At 48.8% G+C, this 22,349-nt stretch overlaps 1 protein-coding gene across 3 annotated transcripts in view; it reads left to right on the plus strand.

Annotated features, from left to right (window-relative positions):
* Positions 1-22,349, plus strand: part of CASP7 (caspase 7) — a 34,413-nt gene that overhangs the window by 6,408 nt on the left and 5,656 nt on the right. For all 3 annotated transcript variants that reach the window (XM_045854013.1, XM_045854012.1, XM_045854014.1), the window contains exon 3: positions 22,112-22,248. In XM_045854013.1, the coding sequence (XP_045709969.1) occupies positions 22,112-22,248 (137 nt within the window). The remainder of the gene's footprint in view (positions 1-22,111; positions 22,249-22,349) is intronic.

Raw genomic sequence — 22,349 nt, forward strand, 5'->3', positions numbered from 1 at the left:
TGGGGGAAAACAGCCACGGGGGTCCCTGCTTGGTGGTTGTGTACCTGGGTGGCAGCTGCCCAGGAGTGAGGGGCTGTCCTTGCCAGAGGCGATCGGCAGCCCCAGCCCTCAGAGCGGAGCCTGGGCTCCCTCCCGCCCCACCCCCTCCGAGGCGCTCCATTGAAGGGAGTCCGCTGAGTCCCACTGTTTCCTTGATTGAGTTCACTTGTAAATTCCAAATCTTACATTGAATAATAATAGTAATCTTCTTATTTGTTAAACTCTTGTACACCATCAGCTCGGTATCACATGTAGTCCTTATAACCATTTAATAGGTAAGGAAACTGAGGTGCTAGGAGGGTTTAATAGCTTGCCTTTCTAATGATAGTTAATGAATGGCAGAGCTGAGCCCTGGCTGGTGTGGCTCAGTGGATTCAGCACCGGCCTGCAAATGAAAGGGTCACTGGTTCAATTCCCAGTCAGGGCACATGCCCGGGTTACAGGCCAAGTCCCCAGTAGGGGGTGTGCAAGAGGCAACCACAAATTGATGTTTCCCTCCCCCCCTTTCTCCCTCCCTTCCCCTCTCTAAAAATAAATAAAATCTTTTTAAAAAAAACCTTTAAGAAATAGCCCTGGCTGGTGTAGCTCAGTGGACTGAGCACGGGCTGCGAACCAAAGTGTCGCAGGTTCGATTCCCAGTCAGGGCACATGCCTGGGTTGCAGGCCATGACCCCCAGCAACCACACATTGATGTTTCCCTCTCTCTCTCTCTCTCTCTTTCTCTCTCTCTCTTTCTCCCTTCCTTCCCTCTCTAAAAATAAATAAATAAAATCTTAAAAAAAAACAAAACAGTCCATCCCTTAAAAAAAAACATTAAAAAAACCTTTAAGAAATAAATTAATTTAAAACATAAATAAATCAATGACAGAGCTGAGATTAGATGAGATTAGAACCCGCTTTGTATCAGCTCTGCTCACTTAATGGCTCTGCTGAGCTTTCCATTTCGAAGTTGAGGGTCACAGAGGGGTGAGTGGGTGGGGCTTCCTGGCAATAGGCAGGGGCAGTCTGTGGGTCAGAAGCTTCAGACTTCTTGCCAGGCCCCATTGGCGGGGGACAGCCACAGGGGGGTTAAGATTCAGAGTAGGGAGTGCTCCCAAGCAGTGCTCAGGAGGGGAAGCCCTGGGGAGGAGGGGCAGCCTGGCCCCCTGCAACAGCCCAGAGAGAGCCTCGGGTCAACCATCCCAGACCACACTTGGATAGTGGGAAGACCATAGCATCCTGGACCCGAATCCCATTGGCATTGGCTGCCATCGAGGGTCAAGAATACCCAGCGAAATGGCCGTGAAATACAGTTCCAACTCCGGAAAACTCTTCCACGCCATTAGTCAGCTGGTCCAGGCCGGACCATTCCCCATTGCAGGCCCTTCAGAGCGGTGGCCTTCAAATGCTTTTGCTCACAGACACTCCCAAACAAGGTAACACTACACACACCCCTCGTACATTTTTAAGGTAATGCATAAAGTACATGACAAAATAGTTGCAGAAATGTAATAATATTTCAGTTTCCCGACTTGTGTGGGTATTTGGGCTAAGCAGGTCACCTCTAAGTGAAAGAGAAACAGAAATTATGTGACAGTCATTTCATAAGTCTTAGTAAAGTCTTTTGGTGTGCTTCCTAGAAGTTATGAAAATGAGTGGTGTATCCTAAATAATGACATTTAAAAAAACATTCCTTTAAGTGTTTCCAGTGAAATCGAAATCCATAGTGTTCATTTCTCCTAGATTAAGTTACTTTTTCAGCTATTAATTCAGAGTTGCTCTAAACAAATAAGCATTGATAAATCATCAGTGTTACTGTCCACATAAGAAATGTTGACAATAGAGAATTTTTGTGTTTATTTTGAGACAAACTCACAACATATGCCAAGGAGCAAGATCTCAGACTCTTGGGAAAATAAGTTTCACAGCTGCGTTTACACATTTGAAATTAAGAAAGGAAACACCTGGAGGTGGAGAATGCAAGGCCGGGACTGGACTGCAGGACAGTTAAGATGGTGTGTTCTCTTGAGGGTTAACACCCCCTTTCCAGGGTTACCTCTGGCGTTTCAAAGACGTGTTAACCTAGACACACAAGAGCAATGGAAGGGCTGGCTGAAGACCTTCCACTGAAGAAGTAAGCGTGGTACTCAGAACCTCCCCAGACCACTCAAAATTACAACTACAGAACCATCGTCATTCCGAGTCACCTGAAATCCGGCTGAACAGAAGTCCTGAACTAAGGACGTAAAGCAGCAGCCACGCTGAGACTGGTAGGAGGGGTGGAGATGCGGGACAGGCTGGCCCCACACCCGCCTGTGGCGGTTAGGAGTCCGGAGGGATATCTCAGCTGGAATGTGCCCCCCGAGGGGCGAGGACGCCCAGCCCGGAACACCGGTGCAGGAAGAGGAGTCCTCGTAAACCTCTGGCTGTGAAAATCAGTGGGGACTCCGTCCAGGTGAAACGGGGGGCTGCTGGCATCCCAGGTGTCCTCTTACAGGGCTGAGTACAGACTCACTCACTCTGAGCTCCAGACTAGGGACAGCAGCGGGGAAAGCACCAGGGGCATACAGGGAGGAACTGAACTGTTCGGCTTCGGGGCAAGGGCTGGAGTGGCAGAGAGAGGGGCAGAGGGCAGGCACCCCTCTTCCTTTGTTGAGCCCTCCCCCACCCAGCCTGTCTGTCTGAGTCTCCATTAACCAGGCTCACACTGCTCTCACCCACCCTGGCAATTCCCTGAGACCCCAGGGAATTCCCTGAGACGCAGTTGACTCTCAGGCTGGAACCTCTTTCAGCAGCTTTTCTTTACCCGCAGCTGGCCTGAGCCTGCGCTGAGGACTTTCATAAAATCTCTGAGAAGTCCACAAACCCCTCAGAAATAAGCAGTGTCTAGCCCCAGCATGCCCTGTACCTCTTGCCAAGTGACCCCAAGCTTGGCAGTAATGGCATCTGGCCTCGGTTGGCAGCAGAGCCTCTCTCAGGTGCCTGCAAACCCAGGACAGGCAGCGACCAACCACTGGTAACTTCGTAGCTCCTGCCAGGTGGCTCCAGGTGGGCACAGGTATCAGTTTACCTTTGCCTGCACAAGAGCACCTCCCAGGAGGCCTCCAAACTAACACATCCAGTGGCTGGCTTCAGACCACACCAGCGCACCACCCAGTTAGCTCCACAAACAGCATACCCACAGGGTAGGCTCCGCAGGCATGAGAACTATGCTAAAGGGAATTCTGCAGCAGTGGGTCAGGTGCCACATGGTAGCTCGCCTGCTACAGTCAAAGCCAATCTTCACAGCCAGTCAGCCTGCGGGTCAGTCCTACCCACTGACATTCCAAAAGCAATCAAGGCTTAACCAAATCAGGAGGGTACAAGGGACATCCTGGGAGCACGTGGCTCAGGTGACCAGGGAGACTGCACCACTGGGCCCCATAAGACACATACTCTGGAAGGTCACTCTGTTGGGACTGGGAGACGTAGCATATCTCCCTGATGCACAGAAAGAAACAGGGAGGCTGCCAAGATGAGGAGACAAAGAAACATGTCTCAGATGAAAGGAAAGAACAAAACTGCAGAAAAAGAACTGAACAAAATGCAGTCTACCAGGTGCAGAGTTCAAAACAATGGTCGTAAGGATGCCCAGTGAACTTGGGGAAAGAGGTGATGAGCTCAGTGAGAACTTGAATGAAGAGACAGGCAACATAAAAATGGAGATAGAAAACATAAAAAAGAACCAGTCAGAAGTGAAGAACACATTAGTGGGAAGGAGCAGATTAGATGAAGCAGAGGATCCAATCAGTGATTTGGAAGACAAGGTAGTAGAAAACACCAAATCAGAACAGCAAAAGGAGAAAAGAATTTTAAAAAGTGGCCTCTGGGATAACATGGAATGTACCAACATTTGCCTCATGGGGTACCAGAAAGAGAAGAGAAAAAGCAAGAAATTGCTAACCTTTTTAAAGAAATAATGATGAAAAACTTCCATAATATGGCTAAAGAAATAGACATAGAAGTCCAGGAAGCACAGAGAGTCTCAAACAAGACCAATCCGAAGAGGTCCATGCCAAGACACATCATAATTAAAGTGTCAGCCCTGGCTGGTGTAGCTCAGTGGATTGAGTGTGGGCTGTGAACCACGGGCTGTGAACCAAAGTGTCGCAGGTTTGATTCCCAGTCAGGGCACATGCCTGGGTTGCAGACCACGGCCCCCAACATCCTCACATTGATGTTTCTCTCTCTCTCTTTCTCCCTCCCTTCCCTCTCTAAAAATAAATAAATAAAATATTTTAAAAAAGAAAAAATAAAGTGTCAAAGGTTAAAAACAAAGAGAGAATCTTAAAAGCAGCAAGAGAAAGACAGTTACGTACAAGGGAGCATCCATAAGACCGTTAGCTGATTTCTCAACAGAAACTTTGCTGGCTAGAAGGGATTGGCACAGAATATTTAAAGAGATGAAAAGCAAGGATCTACAACACAGATCACTCAGTAAGGCTATTGTTTAGAACTGAAGGACAGACAAAGAGCTTCCCAGACAAGAAAAAACCGAAAGGACTTCATCACCATCAAACCAGTATTATAAGAAATGTTAAAGGGTCCTCTTTAAGAAGAAGAAAAATTAATGATAAAATGGCAATAACTACATACCCATCAATAATTACTTTAAATGTAAATGGACTAACTGCTCCCATCAAAAGAGAGGATAGCACAAGACTCGCAAAGACTGAAAGTGGTGGAAAAAGATATTTCATGCAAATGGAAATGAATAAAAAAAAGCTGAGGTTGCAGTACTTGCGAGGGGAACCAAAAAACCCCCAGAATTTATTTATAAAAAATTGTGTATTCTTACATGTTCAAACTTCAGTCACCTTCAAAACACTCTCCATGTTATGCAATACACCTATGAAGACATTTTTTCCATTGCTCAAAACCATTTTCGAACTTGTGAATTTTGCTGCTTTTTAGTGCTTCTGCCATTTTTTTTCACCTTTTCCACATTGTCAAAATGTTTCCTTTTGAGGACTTTTTTCATCCAGGGAAACGAACAAAAAAAAATGTTGCTTGGGGCAAAATCAGGTGAATAGGGAGGGTGGGGCATGGGGTCATGCTTTTTTTGGTCGAAACTGCTGAACACTCAACGCGGTGTGGGCAGGTGAGCTCATAAATCACCCATCATGAAATGGGCAAACTCATTGAAAGAGTCTTCAAAAAAAATTCGCCAAAGCTCTGTGCAGCCTTCTCACAACAATGCCAGCTGGTCCACTGATACAGATGGGCTCCTAGAACGCCCACCTGTGGGGGAAGCCTGTACCTCCAGGGGCCCACCCTCCGGAAGCTAATCCCAGTTTTCTTTGGGTCTCCCCTCGTATACCAGACAAAACGGACTTTAAAACAAAGGCAAAGCAATTCAGATCCCAGCTATTTATCCAAAGAAACACAATGCACTTAATTCAAAAAGACATATGCATTCTGTGTTCATTGCAGCTTTATTTACAATAGCCAAAAATGTGAAAGCAACATCCTAAGTGCCCACTGATAGAAGAATGGACCAAGAAGACGTGGAACATACGTGCAACGGAGTATCATGCAGCCATAGGAAAGAATGAAGCCTTGCCATCTGCAGTAACTTGGATGACCGAGGGGGTATTACGCTAAGTGAAGTAAGTCAGGCAGGCAAAGACAAATACCATGTGATTTCACTTATATGTGGAATCCCCCAAAAAACAAATAAAGGAACAAACAGAACAGGAACAGATACAAAGAACATTCTGATAGTTAGTTGCTACATGAGAGGGGTGTTTCGGGAATGGGTGAAAAAGGGGAAGGAAATAAGATGTGTGGATTGCCAGTTATAAAAGTGGTCACAGGGATGTAAAGTGCAGCACAGGGAAAGAGACGTACACGTCAATAACATCGTCATAAGTATGTATGGTGCCAGGCGGGCAAAGCCTTATTGGGGTGGTCTCTGTGTAAGTTACATAAATGTCTACTCACTATATTGTACACCTGAAAGTAATGTAATATTGTACATTAACTGTAATTAAAAAATAAATAGCCCTGGCTGGCATAGCTCAGTGGATTGAGCCCGGGCTGCGAACCAAAGTGTCGCAGGTTTGATTCCCAGTCAGGGCACATGCCTGGGTTGCAGGCCATGACCCCCAGCAACCACACATTGATGTCTGTCTCTGTCTCTCTCTCTCCCTTCCCTCTCTAAAAATAAATAAATTAAATCTTAAAAAAAATTTAAAAAAAAAAGAAAAGTCATTAAAGGCACAAAAGAAGTTCTAGGCCTGAGGTGGGACTGCCTACCATGACCTGCCCAGTTTGGAATTTATGGTCCGATCACCCTTTCCATAGAAGGGGTTACTTTCTGTGGGACCCCTTTTATTTGTCCGCATTATTAAATCGTTAAGCACCAAAGTAATTATTAAGTGGAAACTGCATTGCAATTGCAACTTACGATGGAACAGGTTGGCTTTTAAAGCTGGCTTATGAATAAATGCACAAATAATACTTATTGCTAGAAAGACAGAGGGTAGAATCACCTCTTTTTTTTTTCTTTTTTTTTATTTGTAGAGATAGAAGTGCTGAGAAACCATGAATAAATACGTGGAGCGGCAGGAGTGTTGTTATAATAATGTCTCTTAATTCTTTGAATTCCTTCCAAGTTCCGTGCCAGAGAATGACAACTCAATTAGCTCCTCCTTCAATTGTTTTGAAAATTAAGAATTGGAAACTACCTGACTTTCAAAGAACTGTTACTCAGCCCTTAGAGACATTTGTAGTTTCAGTTTCTGGGACTTGAACACAAAGGTTTTACTGAAACTTCTCAAACAACGGTTTCTCTTTCACTTTTGAGGCAACTTGTTTAACCTAAATACTGCCACAAAGATAAGATCATTACAGTAGCATTAACGAACATTTGTTAGGGTCCTTTTTTGGAAAATGCTTTTCAGCCCATGCTTTTAAATATATATACATATTGTATATATACTTCATATAGATTATATATATGTATTTTGTTGTTGTCGTTGTTGTTGTTATTGTTGTTGTCGTCGTTAAGACCTGTGTGCTGCAGATGTAGCTCATTCATTTGTGGAAAGTATCCCTGTGTAATCCAGTTAACAAAGGCAGTTCTCCTTATGGAACCAGCCAGCCAGGCCAGACTTGTTTTCAGGCAGTAAAGGCCTGATGCATTTGTCTGTCTGTTCGATAAATGTGCGGTGGGGCATCCCTGTGACACCCATCTGCTTCCCGAACTCTCATTCTGGGGCGGGTGGGGGAGGGGGAGGGACGGCGGGAGGAAGGGCACCAGCCCGACGCTGTGGTCACCTCCTGGGGTCTGTGTGTGCTCTGCTCTCACAGGCCTTCAGCTCCACGGTGGCGCTGTCTGTGGGAATAATCAGGGATGGGAAGTTATTATGCAAAAGTCACATCATTCCCATTCCACCCTGCCGTCTACATGTTCTCAGCATGTAACTGAATTTGAAACAGCCCGGCGTGCCCCCAGAGAGCCCCATTTCTAACGCCTCCCTGCGCCCTTCCCAGACTCCTGTGGCAGCCGGGAGCCCCACCCCAGTGCCTGGTTCAAGGAGACTCAGGGACGCATACCTGAAGCATCCCTTTGTCAGAGGATGGGGAGGTTTTGTCATCAGCCAAGGTCCAGGGTGGGTGAGGAGTCTGCCCTTCCTTTACGTAGGGGGAGGTGGGAGGCTGGGAGAGGGGAGGTGGTGTCTTACCCAGGCCAGTTTTAGGAGAAACACAAGTGGAAGATGAGGTTGTGGCCATTAATTCCCTCAAAACTGACCCTTTGGAAATCCTTCCAGCACCCCGTGTAAAGGCCTCTGCCTTAAAAACCCATCATTTTGCAAAACTGCACGTGCTCTGTGGCGTGGGTGTTGTTTCCTCTTAAGTCCTTTGGAAACGTAGATGAGCCGGGATAATTTTCTGTCTTCTAGTTCACTGTACCTTTTTCATAGCACGGTCAAGGTCGACATCAAGCCTCATGTTCCCAAAAGAAGCAGTAAGCCAAGTATTTAAATTAAATTCCCTTTTCTGAACTGCTTAGTTGATTTATTATTTTTTTTTAGCATAGAGGAAACTTAAATAACATGTAAAAGGAACGAGTAGGAACATTACCCAGGGCAGAGCAGCGCAGGCAGTAACTACTGAACACCGCTAGGACCGTGTGTCGCCAGACCTTGGCATCTAAGTGAGACCAGGATTGTTCGCGTGGGGAGGCCGTTTCTCTCCAGGCACCCGCAACGCTCGTGTCTCCTGCCCCAACAGAGCTGTCAGCACAGTGAGTCGCTTCCTTTGGTTGCAGGAGGAGTAAGACGTGATTGTTGAATGATTGAACAATGCCGAGCTACGCTAAATGGCAGTTGAATGTGTTCATCTTCCAGAGACTGAAATGTCTGTTGCTTATTGTCTCTGCCTGCACGAGGCCAGCTCGGACCCACGTGTTAGTTGCTACGCTGGCCACCTGCTAAGGAGGCCGCTTGAATAAAATTCTATCAGGATTTGTTACGTACCCTTAAAATTCCGATTTTTCCCTCTGTGTTCTACTTCAGAAGGTGAAAGTTTCTTTCCTCTAGGAAAGTATTACTGGCTTTAAAAGTAGCCATTGGAGATGCCATTTTTTGGTCATCCATTTATTACTTTGTTCATTCGTTAAATATTTAAGGAGTGACAGAGTGAGGGTAAGTCCCTCACACCAAGTAGCTGATGAGTGGCGTAGCCAGGATTTGAACCTGCATGCACAGCTGCCTCTCGAACCCTCAGTCCCCACTCTCTGCTGCTGCCTTTATGCGCCAGGTTCTGTGTTAGGCTCTGGGGCTGCAGCCGTGAACAAGATCAGCAGGCCCCCCTGCCTCAGACTCTCAGGGTCTTGTAGAGAAGACCTGGAGCCCGTAGTTGCGGCGTGATGGCCCTAGGATGGGGCAGAGCAGGGCCCTGGAGAAGTAAAATTATAAAGAGCACCCAGCCGGGTCTGGGTGGTCCGAGAAGGCCCCCTGGAGACGTGACATGTGCCCCGAAAGTTGATGGGAAGGGGGAGGCTGTGGAGGGGAGGGGGCAGGTGCGGCCCAGGGTCATCCCAGCTGGCAGGATGTGGCCTGGGGAGGAATGGCAGAGAGGAGGCGGGGGAAACGGTCAGGGGCCAGAGTTTAGAAGGGATCATCTGCAGGTCACATTAAGGATTTAGAATCGATCCCAAGGACGGGAAGTCACTAAGGGGTTTTGGTGACGTGGTCCATTACACACACACGGGAACACCCAGAGGGCTGCTCTGTGCGGAATGCACTGAAGGGGGGCCCTGTGGGAGGGGAGGCAAGTTAGGGGCGGTCACGGTTCTTCAGGTGAGAGTGGGGGCTGCAGATGGGGCACCCAGACTCAGGAGGTGCCTGGGAAGTAGACACTGAAGGGGAGACAATGAGGAGAGTGGCACCTGCACCATAGGGGTGGCTGAAGTCATCCAGGAACCACTGAGCCGAGCCCTCTTGCTAGGAAAAGGGGTGACGACATTTCTGTTCTCCTGTCACAAGGACAGGACGGCACCGGCGTTTGCCACCTTTCACCGCTCCCCTGAACCGCTTTGCCGAGCGAGACTTCCTGAGAAACGTGGGTGCTGTCAGAGACCCCGTAGGCAACGGATGAGACTGTCCGTGTGTCGGAACGGTGTCCATTATCACACCTGCCCCGGTGACACCTGTCCTGGGACCTCCGTGCCTTACGGATTCTAGCCGGGATTGTTTGTCCCGCTAAAATTTATTTAACTCACTGGGGTGATCTGAATATAGCATCAGAGGTATGCTACTTCCTGCGAATCTGGAAGGTTCGGCAGCCCCTCCCATTGCCCTGTCTGCTGTCAGATGTGTGGGTGCAGGTCCTGGGAGCGTCACAGGCTGCTCTGGGTGCTCCCGCCAGCCAGTGGATGGCAATCACCTCCTTCCCCCACATCCCGTCCCCCGCTCCTTTCTCCAAGGGCTCAGAATTACTGCCTGGTAAGGCAGTGGAGGGGGGAGTGACACCCCCCACCTGTCTCTGATTGAGGACAGACTGCCCACCCAACCTTTCCCTGGAGACCTCAAGGATTCTGGGAAAGGGGAAGAAGCCTCCTTTTCTCCCCAAAGCTTGGCAGGTGGTGGGGAGCCGCACTTGCCCTGGGTGGGTAGTTCCAAGCCCTCAGTCCCATCTTGGCTTTCTGTCTCACGGCCACTAGATGGCACCACAGCATCGTTTTATTTCCATTGCATTGGGCTTTGATTAAACCCAGACTGTTCTTTGCTTTCAAGTTTCAGGGGTATCCAACCCGCGGGCCAAAATAAAATCGTAAATTTACTTAAAACCTTTTTTTATCATCAGTTTTCATTAGTATTTGTGTATGTAATGTGTCGCCCAAAGACAACTCCCTGATAGTCTCTAACTTTATGATTATTGAAGAACATTAGGAAAACATAATACAACCACAAAGAAAAAAAAATATCCAAGGTACTACTTTCAAATTAGTGAAGTGTTGGACTTTTAAAAAAATGACCTAGAAGAAATACATGACGTCCACCTGCAACACGCGTTATGAGCCCTGGTTTAGGGAGCAAAGCCAGGTAGTGTCCGCTGGGGACGGCGCCCTCGGACGGGAAGGCGCCCCGGCACCAGCACCAGCCTCGAGCACAGGTTACCTGCCACCCAAGTTAACGATGTGGTCCCTGCCCTGGATTACAGACCCGGGTTACCACTGAGTGTCTAGGCACGGCTACAGAGAGCAGTTAATAACAAAACATAACTACTTGCTGGGTTGTAGGGGTCCGGGTGGGAGCCGCGGAAGGTTGGGGCGAGGAAGGAGCGGGAGCACTGCGGCCGAGTTGGGGGCAAGGATTCAGAGAGGCGGCAAGGGGTCATCCGGGGACTAAAGGGCCTGTCAGCCCCGGGCTGGGAACCCGTGGGCTGCGTTTGGCCCCCGGGGCCGCCACGGGGAGCCCCTGCAGGTTCAAACCCAACCTGGTTGTGCAGCCAGCATCCCCCAAAGAAGGCCTCACTCAGGAGCACGTCCGCTGGGAAGTCAGGTTCCTTGCCGAGCTGCGCTCAGGGTCCCAGTCAAAGGAAATTAAAAAGAAGAAAGGTAGCGAACAGGCTTCCAAATTTCCTCTAGGCCTGGGTGGGGCCTGCGTGCCCCTGCCCAGGGCTTAGTTTAGCTTCCTGTTCCTGAAGGAAGAGGTCTGGGGGAAAAAGGCTCGTTTTCTGAATTTGATAAACTCTCGGTGTCCCGGGCGTCCTGGCGTTCCAAACTTGGTCCACCTGGAGTGTGTTTAATAACTGCCACTTATTGTGATTCTTCTTTCTTGGGATGGCAACTTGGGTTTCTCGCCTAATGAGTGTTACATTGTAAACAGGCCCCTGTAAAAAATGTGTTATTTGTGTAATTATAAAAGAGACGCAGGTGGCCTGCCTTTTCATTTGGAGAAGGAAGAAAAACAAATGTTTTAGAAGCACCAATGCTTTGGAATCAGAGGGAAGAACAACAGAGAAAGCAGACCTTAACTTGTGCCAAAAAAATGTTCCAAGTTAAGTGAAAGCCATTCAATCCCAACCCGTTGGTTGAAAGAGGCCAGGTCTGTGCCCCCTAAGAGGAAAGAAACGTTCAGAGTGGTTCCCTTTTAGTAAAGGAAGCCGTCAGATCCAGATGCCACCATGCTGGACACCTGTCTCCCAAATCTGTATATAAAGAGTAATAAAGAGTTAAGGCTGTATTTGAAGCAGGGACGATACCACTTACGTGACAGTGGAGGCAGACAACCCAGGTTCAGATCCTGGCTCTGCCTCCTCCTTGGTTGAGGGATTATATCAAGTCCTTGAACCTTTCTGAGCCTCAGTTTCCTCACCTGTGTAGAGATGCGAACACCCACCCACTGGATTGTAGCGGAAATCGAAGTAACTGTCAGCTTGCTGATTTAAGCTGATGAAGAATTCACAGCATCATCATATTAAAATTGGAAGACTCCAGAAAGGGTAATTTACCCCATTTCCTTCTATAACGATCAAGGAACGTTGAGACCAGAGAGGTGAAGTGTTCTACCCATAGTCACCCAGCAGATCCAGGACCGAGACCCAGGCCTAGGTTGGAGTCCAGTGTCCCCCCACCCCCGCCCGCTTACATCAGGTGCCACCCACAGCTGCAGAGGCATCAAACTGTTCAGCCACATTAATCCACCAGCAGAGCGGTTTTTTCTTCTCCCCACGCGGGTCAGCAAATTTAATTCTTCGTTGAAACTGAGGGAGGGTTTGTGGACAGCAGTTCCCACAGGGCTAGCCATGGACTTGTGAATAAAGACGGCCAAGTGCACGCATCAGGGGCAGCGAGCCACACCACTGAAACACAGTCTCGGGGTGGAGAAACTGCGGGGTGGTTTATGGACAGTTGTAAGCTCTAAGGTTAAAAGACAACGGGGGGGGGGGGGCGGGGAGAAGACGAGGTTTTCATAGTAATAGAAATTGTGAAACACAGTATAAAATTAACTCTACGAGTGGAAAAGTGCTATGAAAATAAGAGCTGTTGCTTCTCCAGGGAACACGCGGTCACAGATAGCAAGCGTGCGTGATGGCTTCGCAGGTTCCAGCCAGAGCGCGCTGCTGCGGCGGAGGGCTCTGCGCCCGGCAGGCGTCCATTTGCGTGCGCGTGCGTGTGGTCAGAGGAGAGTGACAGAGGTGGGTGAGGTGGCCGTGTGAGAGTGAAGACCCAAGTGTGGCAACTGTTCCGAATCCGGGGACCAGCGGTGGCCACGCCGCCCTCACCACATCTTCCATCGGTTTCAGGCTCTTTAACGGGAATCCAGCCCTGGATTTCCCACGGATGATGCTTGTCTGAGTCCTCTGTCAGTTTTTACTCTCAGACGTCTCCCTGCTCCTCTTTTCAGGGGGAAGGAGGGAAACGTGGACGGGGACATTCAGAGAGAGAATCCGCCCCACCCCCAGCCTGTTTTAAACCGACTCGGCCTCCCAGGGTGCTTGTGCAAACTGAGTATCGGAGAGAAATATGCGTAGCCAGTTTTCTCTCTGGGTCGCAGGCCCGAGGTGGAGATGGTTAGGAGGTTTGCCCAGAGTAGCGAGTGTTGGACTTCGACTTCTTCCGCTTCACACTTTTCGCTGACCGTGACCCTGAACCAGGAAATTGAGAAAAGCTTTGCGGAGCCGTTTGCTCAAATAAGTGTCGGGTTTTTCTGTGTTCACATTGTCCCCTTTGCTTCTGGAGGAGCGAGGCGGAGAAACTGTAGTAACTTCTGGGTCATTTACTTCATTCAGGACCATGGAACGGCGTGTATTTGAAAAGCAAGACAGCTGGTGTGCCTCTGAGCCTTTTGCTATTTGTGTTAGTACCTCCAGTGCTTTTAGAGGGAAGGAAAGAACCGAATGAGTCTCAATTGTTTGTTTGGTTCACCGCAAACTCACTTCCTGTTTTTGTTCATTTACTTACCTGCCATTTCACACATTTTGCATTATTCCTGCATGGGCTGTGTTTTATGTTTTGTTTTTTGAGTTGTTTTCGTTTTTTTGTTGGTTTGTTTTTTTTGGGCCAGCTTTTGTAGATTTGGCCCTTTGGTGGGTTATCCACCCCTGCGTGCTCAGCACTTTCAATCGCTGTGTAGGATTTTATGCTAATTCTCGGCCCCTGGCCTAGCCATTCCTCTGTTGTTTTAGCTTTTTGCTCTAAGACATGGTGCCACTGGCTGCTTCTCGGTGGCAATGTGGGTCTTTACGTCCTTTGGACCTCATGCACAGAGCAAGTCTCTTTTTGTTCCCGGGGCGCTGTCACGGGTGGGGGGGGGGGGGACACGCTGCCCTGTGGGGCCCGGGCATTTCTGCAGGTCAGCAGAGACCGGGGAGGCCAGTGCAATTTTTTTTTTTTCAGCGCCAGTGTGAACGATCCCGTGGAAAACTCCAGCGGGCAGCTCACTGCTGATTCAGTCACCGGCCTTCAGGGCCCGGCGGCCTGTGCCAGCTTGTCTGCTGCTGGGCTCCGAGCATGTTGAGTTTTTATTATTACAGAGAAGAGGGGAGCGCGCTGCCCGTTGTTGCGGGGGGGAGCCTCGTTCTGCTGCCAGGGGGGGCGCTTTTGGATGGAGCCCCGAGGTATGTGGCCTTGCCTCTCTCCTTCCCTCTCGGTCTTGCGCTGTGCCTCGGTGTGTCCGGGCCGTTGGGGATGCCCTCTGTCGAAATGTGGAAACCATGAATGAATCATCCTGAAAATATTTAGACAAAGCGGCTATGGAAACCAGAGACCGGTTCCGAATGAAGCGTTCCTGGGGAAATGTGTGCCTGGGGTGTGTTTACTCTCGAGCTGATGAATGTCTGCACGCAGACAGAGCTCCTGGGAATCTGGTCCCGGGGAAGGTAAATCAGCAGCGGGCTTGCACGCCACGTCCAGTGAGTCCCTTCCGGGCATAGGAAGGTAAGATGCATCTCTTGGGCAGGCTGGGGGGACCTGGGAGAGGATGCATCCTGTGCTTGTCCCCTCCGGCGATGGGGAAAATTACACCTGCACCCAGAATGGATTGTAAGTGTTCATCGTGTCCTTTCTGAGATTGCTCCCTGTCCACTTCTTTGTCGAGGAAGCCGACTGACTGTTTTTATCCGCTGTTTTCTGGTTAGGAGTCGCTGTAGACTCTTCTGGGAGATTTTTTTTTTTTAATATAAATAACCATCCGAGCTTGGGTTGTAATTTTTTGCCTCTTGACTTTGTTGACATGACTGAGTTGGCCTTGCACTGTGAAATGTGAGGCTCTGAAACATGGCCGTCGACCTAAGCGGTTAGGATAATCCAGTTCCTTCCTGATCAGCGAAGCCAGCCTGATCTGTGTCCCCAGCAGAGACCCGAGCCTGTCTGAACCCATCTGGGAAGGGAAGATAATGGTCTTTGCCCGTGCTGGTGAGGACAGACAACACCGAGAAACAGTAAGGCTGATCAGGAAGCATCGTGGTGAACCAGCCTGCCTCTGTACATTCACTGCCCCTTGGTGCACACTTAAAATGCACGAACTAAGTCATTGCATCAGGCACTGAGGTTGCCATCTTGCTTATCGGGCCCTAAACACAGTGATTTCCTGGCCAGATTTACTTTTTAAAATCTGTAGCCAATTGTGGAGCACATGAGCCTTTAAGAGGATTTAAACTTTTAATTCACTGGCCCGGTTTATCGCCAGCGTGGCACTTCCCAGCAGGTTCCAAAACAAGAACCCTGTTTTTCTTCTTAAATTAATCATCTTGGCCAAGGTCTTCACAATGTAAAAAAAAAAAAAAAAAAGGTCAAGATAAAGGGAAGGGGGCACGGGAGGAGGCAGAATGGGGAGAGGGAGAATCTGGCTTTAGGACAGCCTGGCCCACCGTATTTGCTGTGTTTTTTATGTCTCTCGTCGGGACTTGAGAAAGTGGGTGATGATGACCACTGGCACCCTTTGTGAGGCATAGAGCAGGACCCCGGTATTTAGTGAGGTGACCTGGGGGCACCCGGAGTGGCTCCCCCACCATTCCCACCGCTGGTCAGATTTCGGAGCAGGGCTGGTTTCCGTGGATCTGAACCTGGAGGAAACTCAGCGTGCCCGCCTCTTGGGGTCTGTGTTCTCCCACGTTCCATTCTCTGCTGCCCAAAGGCCCCGTGTAGAAGTGGGACAACAGGAACAGCCACTTGCAGAAAACCTTATCTCTGCCGGATGATTGGCAGCTGAAGACGTTTCTAATCTGATCTTGGAAAGCTTCTTATGACCCTCCTCCTTCCCTGCCCGCTCCCGCCCCTGTGAGAAACGGTCCCCCAGCGGCTTTTGGACTGTTGTCACCTTTCTGCCGATGGCTGATTAATTAGCACAGTCTCTCTGGAGCCCCTGAGGCCCTTGCTTCTGGCCAATAGCGGTTGTTTATCTGATGACCTGCTTGGCTCTGGCACTTGATTTCCAAACAGACGGTAACTGTTTGCGAGAAGCTGGGGGGGGGGGGGGGAGGGGCGCGGGTCGAGGCAGGGTCACACAGCTTTCCTCCGCAGACTGCGCTGATGGTGAGGTGCAGCTCTGGCCAGGCCACACCGGGTGCGCACCAGCTTCGCGCACACAAGCGGGAATGAGGATGCCATTGCAGGCAACGTGGCTTTTCCTGAAAGCATTTTGGTTGTATTGGAAGTTTCGGTTTAATGTTCAGCTCGACTGTTCCCCCGGGAGACCTTGTAGGTTTCATGGAAAGTCGTAAATCTTGACACGTGGCCCTAAACACACCTGGCTGCCGCCCAAGGGCACCTTCCACAGCATGTGCCTCCCGAGGCGCATTTCTGGCCAGGAGCCAAGGGGCCCAAAGTCTGCACCCACGTGGAGAGCGTGTTGGATTAGGTGGGGCGAGCTGGTGCTCTGCACCCTGCCTGGGAGGGGGAATGGCGGGCAGGCTGTCTGCTGCCATGGGCTCTGGGAGTGGCTGGGGGACGTGAAATTCGAGTGGACACAGCAACGAAAGGCCAGAGGCAAGAGGGTCCATGCAGTGAGCAGACAGTTAGTGCCAAGACCCTCGACCTTCAGAGCCTGTGAGCATCTCCAGGAAACGCCCAGTCCTGGCCCGAGATGCTGCTTCTCTAGGTCAAGGGTGAGGCCTGAGACTCTGAGACTAGGTGCTTGATGTTAGTCCTCATAATAAACCTGGCCTCTACCCCTGTCTAGCTTTGTGATCTTGGGCAAGCTAGTTTAATACTTCTCCATGAAACAGGGTGAATGCTTCAGAGGTGTAAAGATTACATGGGATATAGATGTAAAGTCGTAAGTGATCAAAAGTTGGTACTTATCATTGTTGTTAGTATGGACACATAGAAGAGTAAGTTTAAAAGAGTAGGGGGAGGGGGTGAAGCCACGATGGGAAACAGAAAAATGGGGTGTCTAGGGACCCCTTTCAACAAGTAGCATAAAAATCCAGCAACCTTCAATATAGGTCAGATCTCGAAACCCATTTGCAGCAAGTGATTTTCAACTATTAATAATTAACTTATTCACACTTAGTCTGTTAACAGGCTAACAGTCAAAATTCTTTCCCCCATTTTTTCCTGCTATCCTTCCTGCTCCTGGCTCCCATAGCACAGGAACCCCCTTGTAATGATGCGCAACAATAACAACAGTAATAACAAGAACACTTGTTCACGACTTACTACATGCCACACACCGGTCCGAGTAATTTGGGAATGCTGACTTGTTTATCAGGCTGTGAAGCAGGTGCTGTGTTTCTGTCCTTTTTACACGTGAGGACCCCGAAGCACAGACAGGTGGGGTAACTTGCCCTCTGTCACTGAGCTGTGTGGTGGAGCAGGGTTTTCGACCTCGACCGCCCAGGCTTGGAATCCACAGACTTACCCATTATATCATCGTTCGCAAGTTTCTTTATGAAAATGCAAGCAAATATAAAGATATTTATTTCCCCCTCATTTGTCCCCGCAGAAGGTAGTAGCATCTTGTTCTCATTGGTGTGCCCTTCTGTTTTATTCTGTGCTCGACGGGGCTTACTGGAAGTCATCCCCCAACAGGACACAGAGCTTCCTCATTCTTTGCACAGGACTCGGTGGTCTCGATCAAAGCCCCTGTTTTTACATCGCGAACAGGAGGTAGATAGAGACTGTCCTGCTGGTCATCGTGGGTGTGAATACACTGAACAAGCACGGGTCTGCCAGCCCGGTCTTTTCATTGCGGGACGCTGTGACGGATCCACATTGGAAATGAGGGAAGCAAGGGAGAGAAAGGAAGAGAACTGTCAAACCAGAAGCATTTCCCAATAGTATTAGATGGCACGCACAAAAGAAGCACTTAAGCAAAAACAGTTGTCCTGTGGTGCAGAATCAGTAACCAGAGGCCGCCCTGAATTAGCTGCCTCTCAGAAGTCGGTTCCCCTTGCCGTGAATTCATATCACTGCAGCAGGCATCAGGAAAAGGGAAGGAACAGCACAGTTCTCATGAGCGTCTGGAAGGCCCAAGGGGGTGACAGAGAGAGAATCCCCAGAAGGTGCCCCAGAGCCTTCCAACTGTTAGGCAGCAGGCTCTAACCTTGAACTGGGGTCCTTACAGGATGCATCTGTGGCAATGGACTTCAGTGCACTTTCTTTTCCTGGCACTTTCTCCTTGATACCGTCTTCATAACCATTTCCTTCTTTGATTCGTCCCTCCAGCTACATGCTTGAAGCTGGTCATCAGGGTCTGCTCCCCAGAGTTAGGCTACAGATGGAGTTTTCCCAAGGCCAGTGCCTCTTCGGAAGATGAATTCACTGGGAGTGAACTGATGATCATGCTGCAATACACATCCGTGGTCTGGGAAGACCTGGGTTTAACAAAGAGCTGTTTTGGTTAGAAAGAAAAATTAATATTGACTGACTCAAACCCAGAAAGAGGAAGCAGATACTCAGTTTGTTTAGAAAAATAAGAGTTCAGGTTAGGGGCAGGATAGGTAAGGGAAATTTTCCTTACCTCCCTTTTGAGATGTTTACCAAGAAGAGTCACATTTCATATTCAGTTTTAAGGTACTTTTCATAACTATGGAAATCATTTTCTTTAAAGTGTAAGTATCTTTACTTCCTTAGTGTGTCCCTTTAAAAAAAAAACAGTTAATTTTCCAAATTCTATTCTGATAGAAACAAATTCCTTTTTTCCCCATGTAACTTATGTCCAAGCCTGTTTTTCTTTCTTTAAAAAATTTTTTTTAAATTTATTTTTAGAGAGAGGGGAAGCTAGGGAGAAAGAGAAGGAAAAAAACATCAATGTGCTAGCAATACATCTACTGGTTGCCTCTCGCACGCCCCCCACTGGGGACCTGGCCTGCAACCCAGGCACGTGCCCTGACTGGGAATAGAACCAGCAACCTTTCAGTTCACAGGCCGGCACTCAGTCCACTGAGCCACACCAGCCAGGGTCAAGCCTGTTTTTCTTAATAAAAGATGCTCACTGGTTTTGTTTTGTTCATCACAAAGGATGAGCAGCTTAAACGAAATCACATCTTGTTTATCACTCGGATATTGTGGTACAGTCTGTTTTAAAATACTCCATGTTGTCGAAGATGAAAGCAGAATGTTATCTCTGAAAGAGCTTTAGGGCGCAACCTGCGCCCTCCAGGCCGCCAGCGTCAGTGCTGCTCTCACTGGGGCCTTGGGATGGCCTTCAGTGACCCACGGACCTGTGGGGAGTCAATGGGAAAATGCAGGGGAGAGTCGAGCAGGATCCCAGCCCGTCGTAATTAAGCTCGTTGCTTGTTGTTGTTATGACTTACACAATGGATGGGATTGCACCCCTCCACCTACCTCAGAGGCATCAAGCAACACCCAAAGATAGCCTGCCTGTGAAAGGCTGTGCACAGCCATCATAACGAGCACAAAGGCCACTCTTGGTAGGGGTCATGGCCAGGGCAGCAATAAGGAAGTACCTCTACCCCTTCTCACAGGGCACGTCCTTTCATAGTGCAGAAACTCTGTGTGCTGACACTTGACTCCTTTGAGATTTTTTAGAGGCCTGGGAGGGGAGAAGGCCTCACGGGACTAACTGTTCCCACCGAGGACCCTAATTTTGGGATAGTCACAGAAGGGTCTGTTTTGCAAGAGAGGAAGTTGATGCTCTGGGAGGGACAGGGACTCTCTAGCTCATGTCACACTGGTGGGGGGGATGCAGACTTCTGTCTGACCCCATGTCCAGGACCCTCTGGGGGCTGCCTCTGGGGGGAGACATTCTGGGGGAAGAGAACCTGGCATCCCCTGTAACTAGACAACAAACAAGGGAAAGGGAGGCGTTAGGAGAACAGAGTCAGGAGACTTCTCATTTAAAAATAAAATGATACGGGAGAAATTCGGCCTTACAAAAGCGGAGGAATCTGAAGGCTCCACATACAGAGCTGATCCGTAATCTGGACCAAGGCGGAAGAGGGCAAGGGGAAGGCCGTGTCCTTTCAGAGATTCTGAGAAACCCCAGCAGATAAGATTCAGTGACGGCCCAGAGTGAAATGTCCTTGGACCCACAGTTGCTGGGTAATAAGTTTAATTTTCACTTTCACTTCTTCCACCTTTTGAAAAGAGCTTGAGCAGAATGGCGGATGGGTCATTCCACCAAATCTTCAAGGGCACCGGGCTGTAGAAAGCTGACGGGGAATGTCGGATGGTCCCGCTCTGCCGACCATGAGCTGGGTGACCTTGGACAACCCCTTGCTTCTCTGTGGACTTCAGTTTTCATGTCCGAAAAATGAGGGAATTAGACTCGATTCATTCATATAACACTTTTTTTAAAAAACCAAATTCCCCTGACTAGAACCTCTTGTGCAGTGTTTAATAGAAGTAGCACGAGTGGACGTATGTGATTGCTCCTGACCTTAGCAGGGAAGGCATTCCTTCCTTCATCGTTAAATGCGACCTTGTGGGTTTTCCATAGACGCCCTTCTCACCCTTCGCAAGCTGAGTTAGTTCCCCCGTCGTCCTAGTTTCTTTAGCACTTTTATTTATAACAGGGTGTTGGGTTTTGTCAAATGCTTTTTTGTATCAGTCGAGTTGATAGTATGGTTTTTGTCCTTTACTAATAATGTGTGATGGGTTATGTGAACTGATTGCTGAAGGTCGACCCAACCTTGCATTCCTGGGACCAGTCACACTTGGTCCTGGTGTATAATCCCGTCTATAGATTGCTGGGTTTCCCTCGCTCCTATTTTGTTCAGGGGTTTTTGTGTCTATATTCATAAGGGATATTGACCTGAAGTTCATAAGAACTATTTACAGAGGAGCTTATGTGCCAGGCATTGTTCTAGGTGTTAGGAATTCAGCAATTTTTCGGAACAGATTTTTTAAAAATCTCGTCTTTCATGGAACTTAACACTCGAGTGGATGACTGCTCTGCACTCCATTGGACATTTCTGTCCGTCTGTCCTCTCAGTGATGCCCCTGTCCCAGGCTCCATGTGTCCATGCTGGACTTCGGGTAAACGGGTCGTCAGTGCCTGGAGATTGGAAGGGGCCAGCTGTCTCATTTAAATTGCTGTTCTTTTCCCCCCACACAATGTAAGTGTTAACGGAATCGGAACATCCGCACAGAAAAGGGCATACGTTGGTGAGTCTGCACTCACTGACACCAGCATGGAACCAGCCCCCGCCTCTACACCCAAACATGGCCAGCGTCTGAGAAAGGCCTCATGTCCCTCCCGCCCTCAATAAAACCGCCTCCCATCTTCCCATACCAGCTGTTAGTTTTCTGAACTTGATAAAAAATGGAGTTATCTTGGTCCTATTCACTCGGTATTGTATTTGTGAGGTTCACTTATCGGGCTTCATGTTGCCATGGTTTTGGTTCATTCTCCCCATTGTCTAGTGTTGCCTTGTATGAATATCCATCAGTTTATCCCACTGTGATTGGACACTTGGATTATTCCCTGTTTGGGGCTGTTATTCTGCATGCTAAGGTCATGTTATGCTGTGGTGACATGTTTGCCCACTTTAGGGTACATGCCCAGGAGTAGAATTGTTCGGTCATAGGTTATGTTTAAGTTCAGTTTTCGTGGAGTTCTGCCAGTCATCACAGCGGATGTCCAAAGTAGGCTGTCACCAACGTGTGACAGTTTGGGTGCTGCACATGGTCACCAACATGTAGCCATTGTGGTATCGCGCTATGATTTTAATGGGCATTTCTCTGGCACCTAATGAAATGAAGATGTGTGTTCCTTCTATTTATTTGTTTGTTTTAACCTCACCCAAGGACATGCTTCCTGATTTTAGAGGGAAGGAAGAAAGGGAGAGAAACTTCGATGTGAGGGAGAAACATTAATTGGTTGCCTCTTCTTCTCTGCACCCTGACTGGGAACCGAACCTGCAACCTAGGCATGTGCCCTGACCTGGAATTTAACCCATGACCTTTTGGTCCATGGAACAACGCTCCAACCAACTGAGCCACCCTGGCCAGGGCAAGATGCATGTTCCTTTTAAATGCGGTGATTCAGCGGAGCCATCTGTTTAGCCCAGGTCCTTTTTGTCACAGATACTGCAGCTTTCTCAGGCAGCGCTTTCATGCTGGCAGTAAAAGCAAGAGGCCATTACTGTTCATACCTCTTCCGCAGCCCCTGACTGGCTCATTATGTCCTTCCAGTATAAAGAGGAAAAATGGCTCTAGGAAATCAGTCAAGACCACCCGGGATGGAGAGCCTTCCTACGTGTATAACATGAATTTTGAGAAGGTGGGCCAATGCATCATAATAAACAACAAGAACTTCAACTCATCGACAGGTATGTGTGCTGGGCGTGGGCTACCCATTCCTGTTCCCTTCCAGTCTCTTCAGCGTGGGCTCAGGTCTGTAGCAGACCTTCGGAAGGGAATGTCGTGCCCC

This window comes from Phyllostomus hastatus, unplaced genomic scaffold, assembly GCF_019186645.2.
Source record: "Phyllostomus hastatus isolate PE091 unplaced genomic scaffold, TTU_PhHast_1.1 phas_scaffold_1066, whole genome shotgun sequence".
Classification (NCBI taxonomy): domain Eukaryota; kingdom Metazoa; phylum Chordata; class Mammalia; order Chiroptera; family Phyllostomidae; genus Phyllostomus; species Phyllostomus hastatus.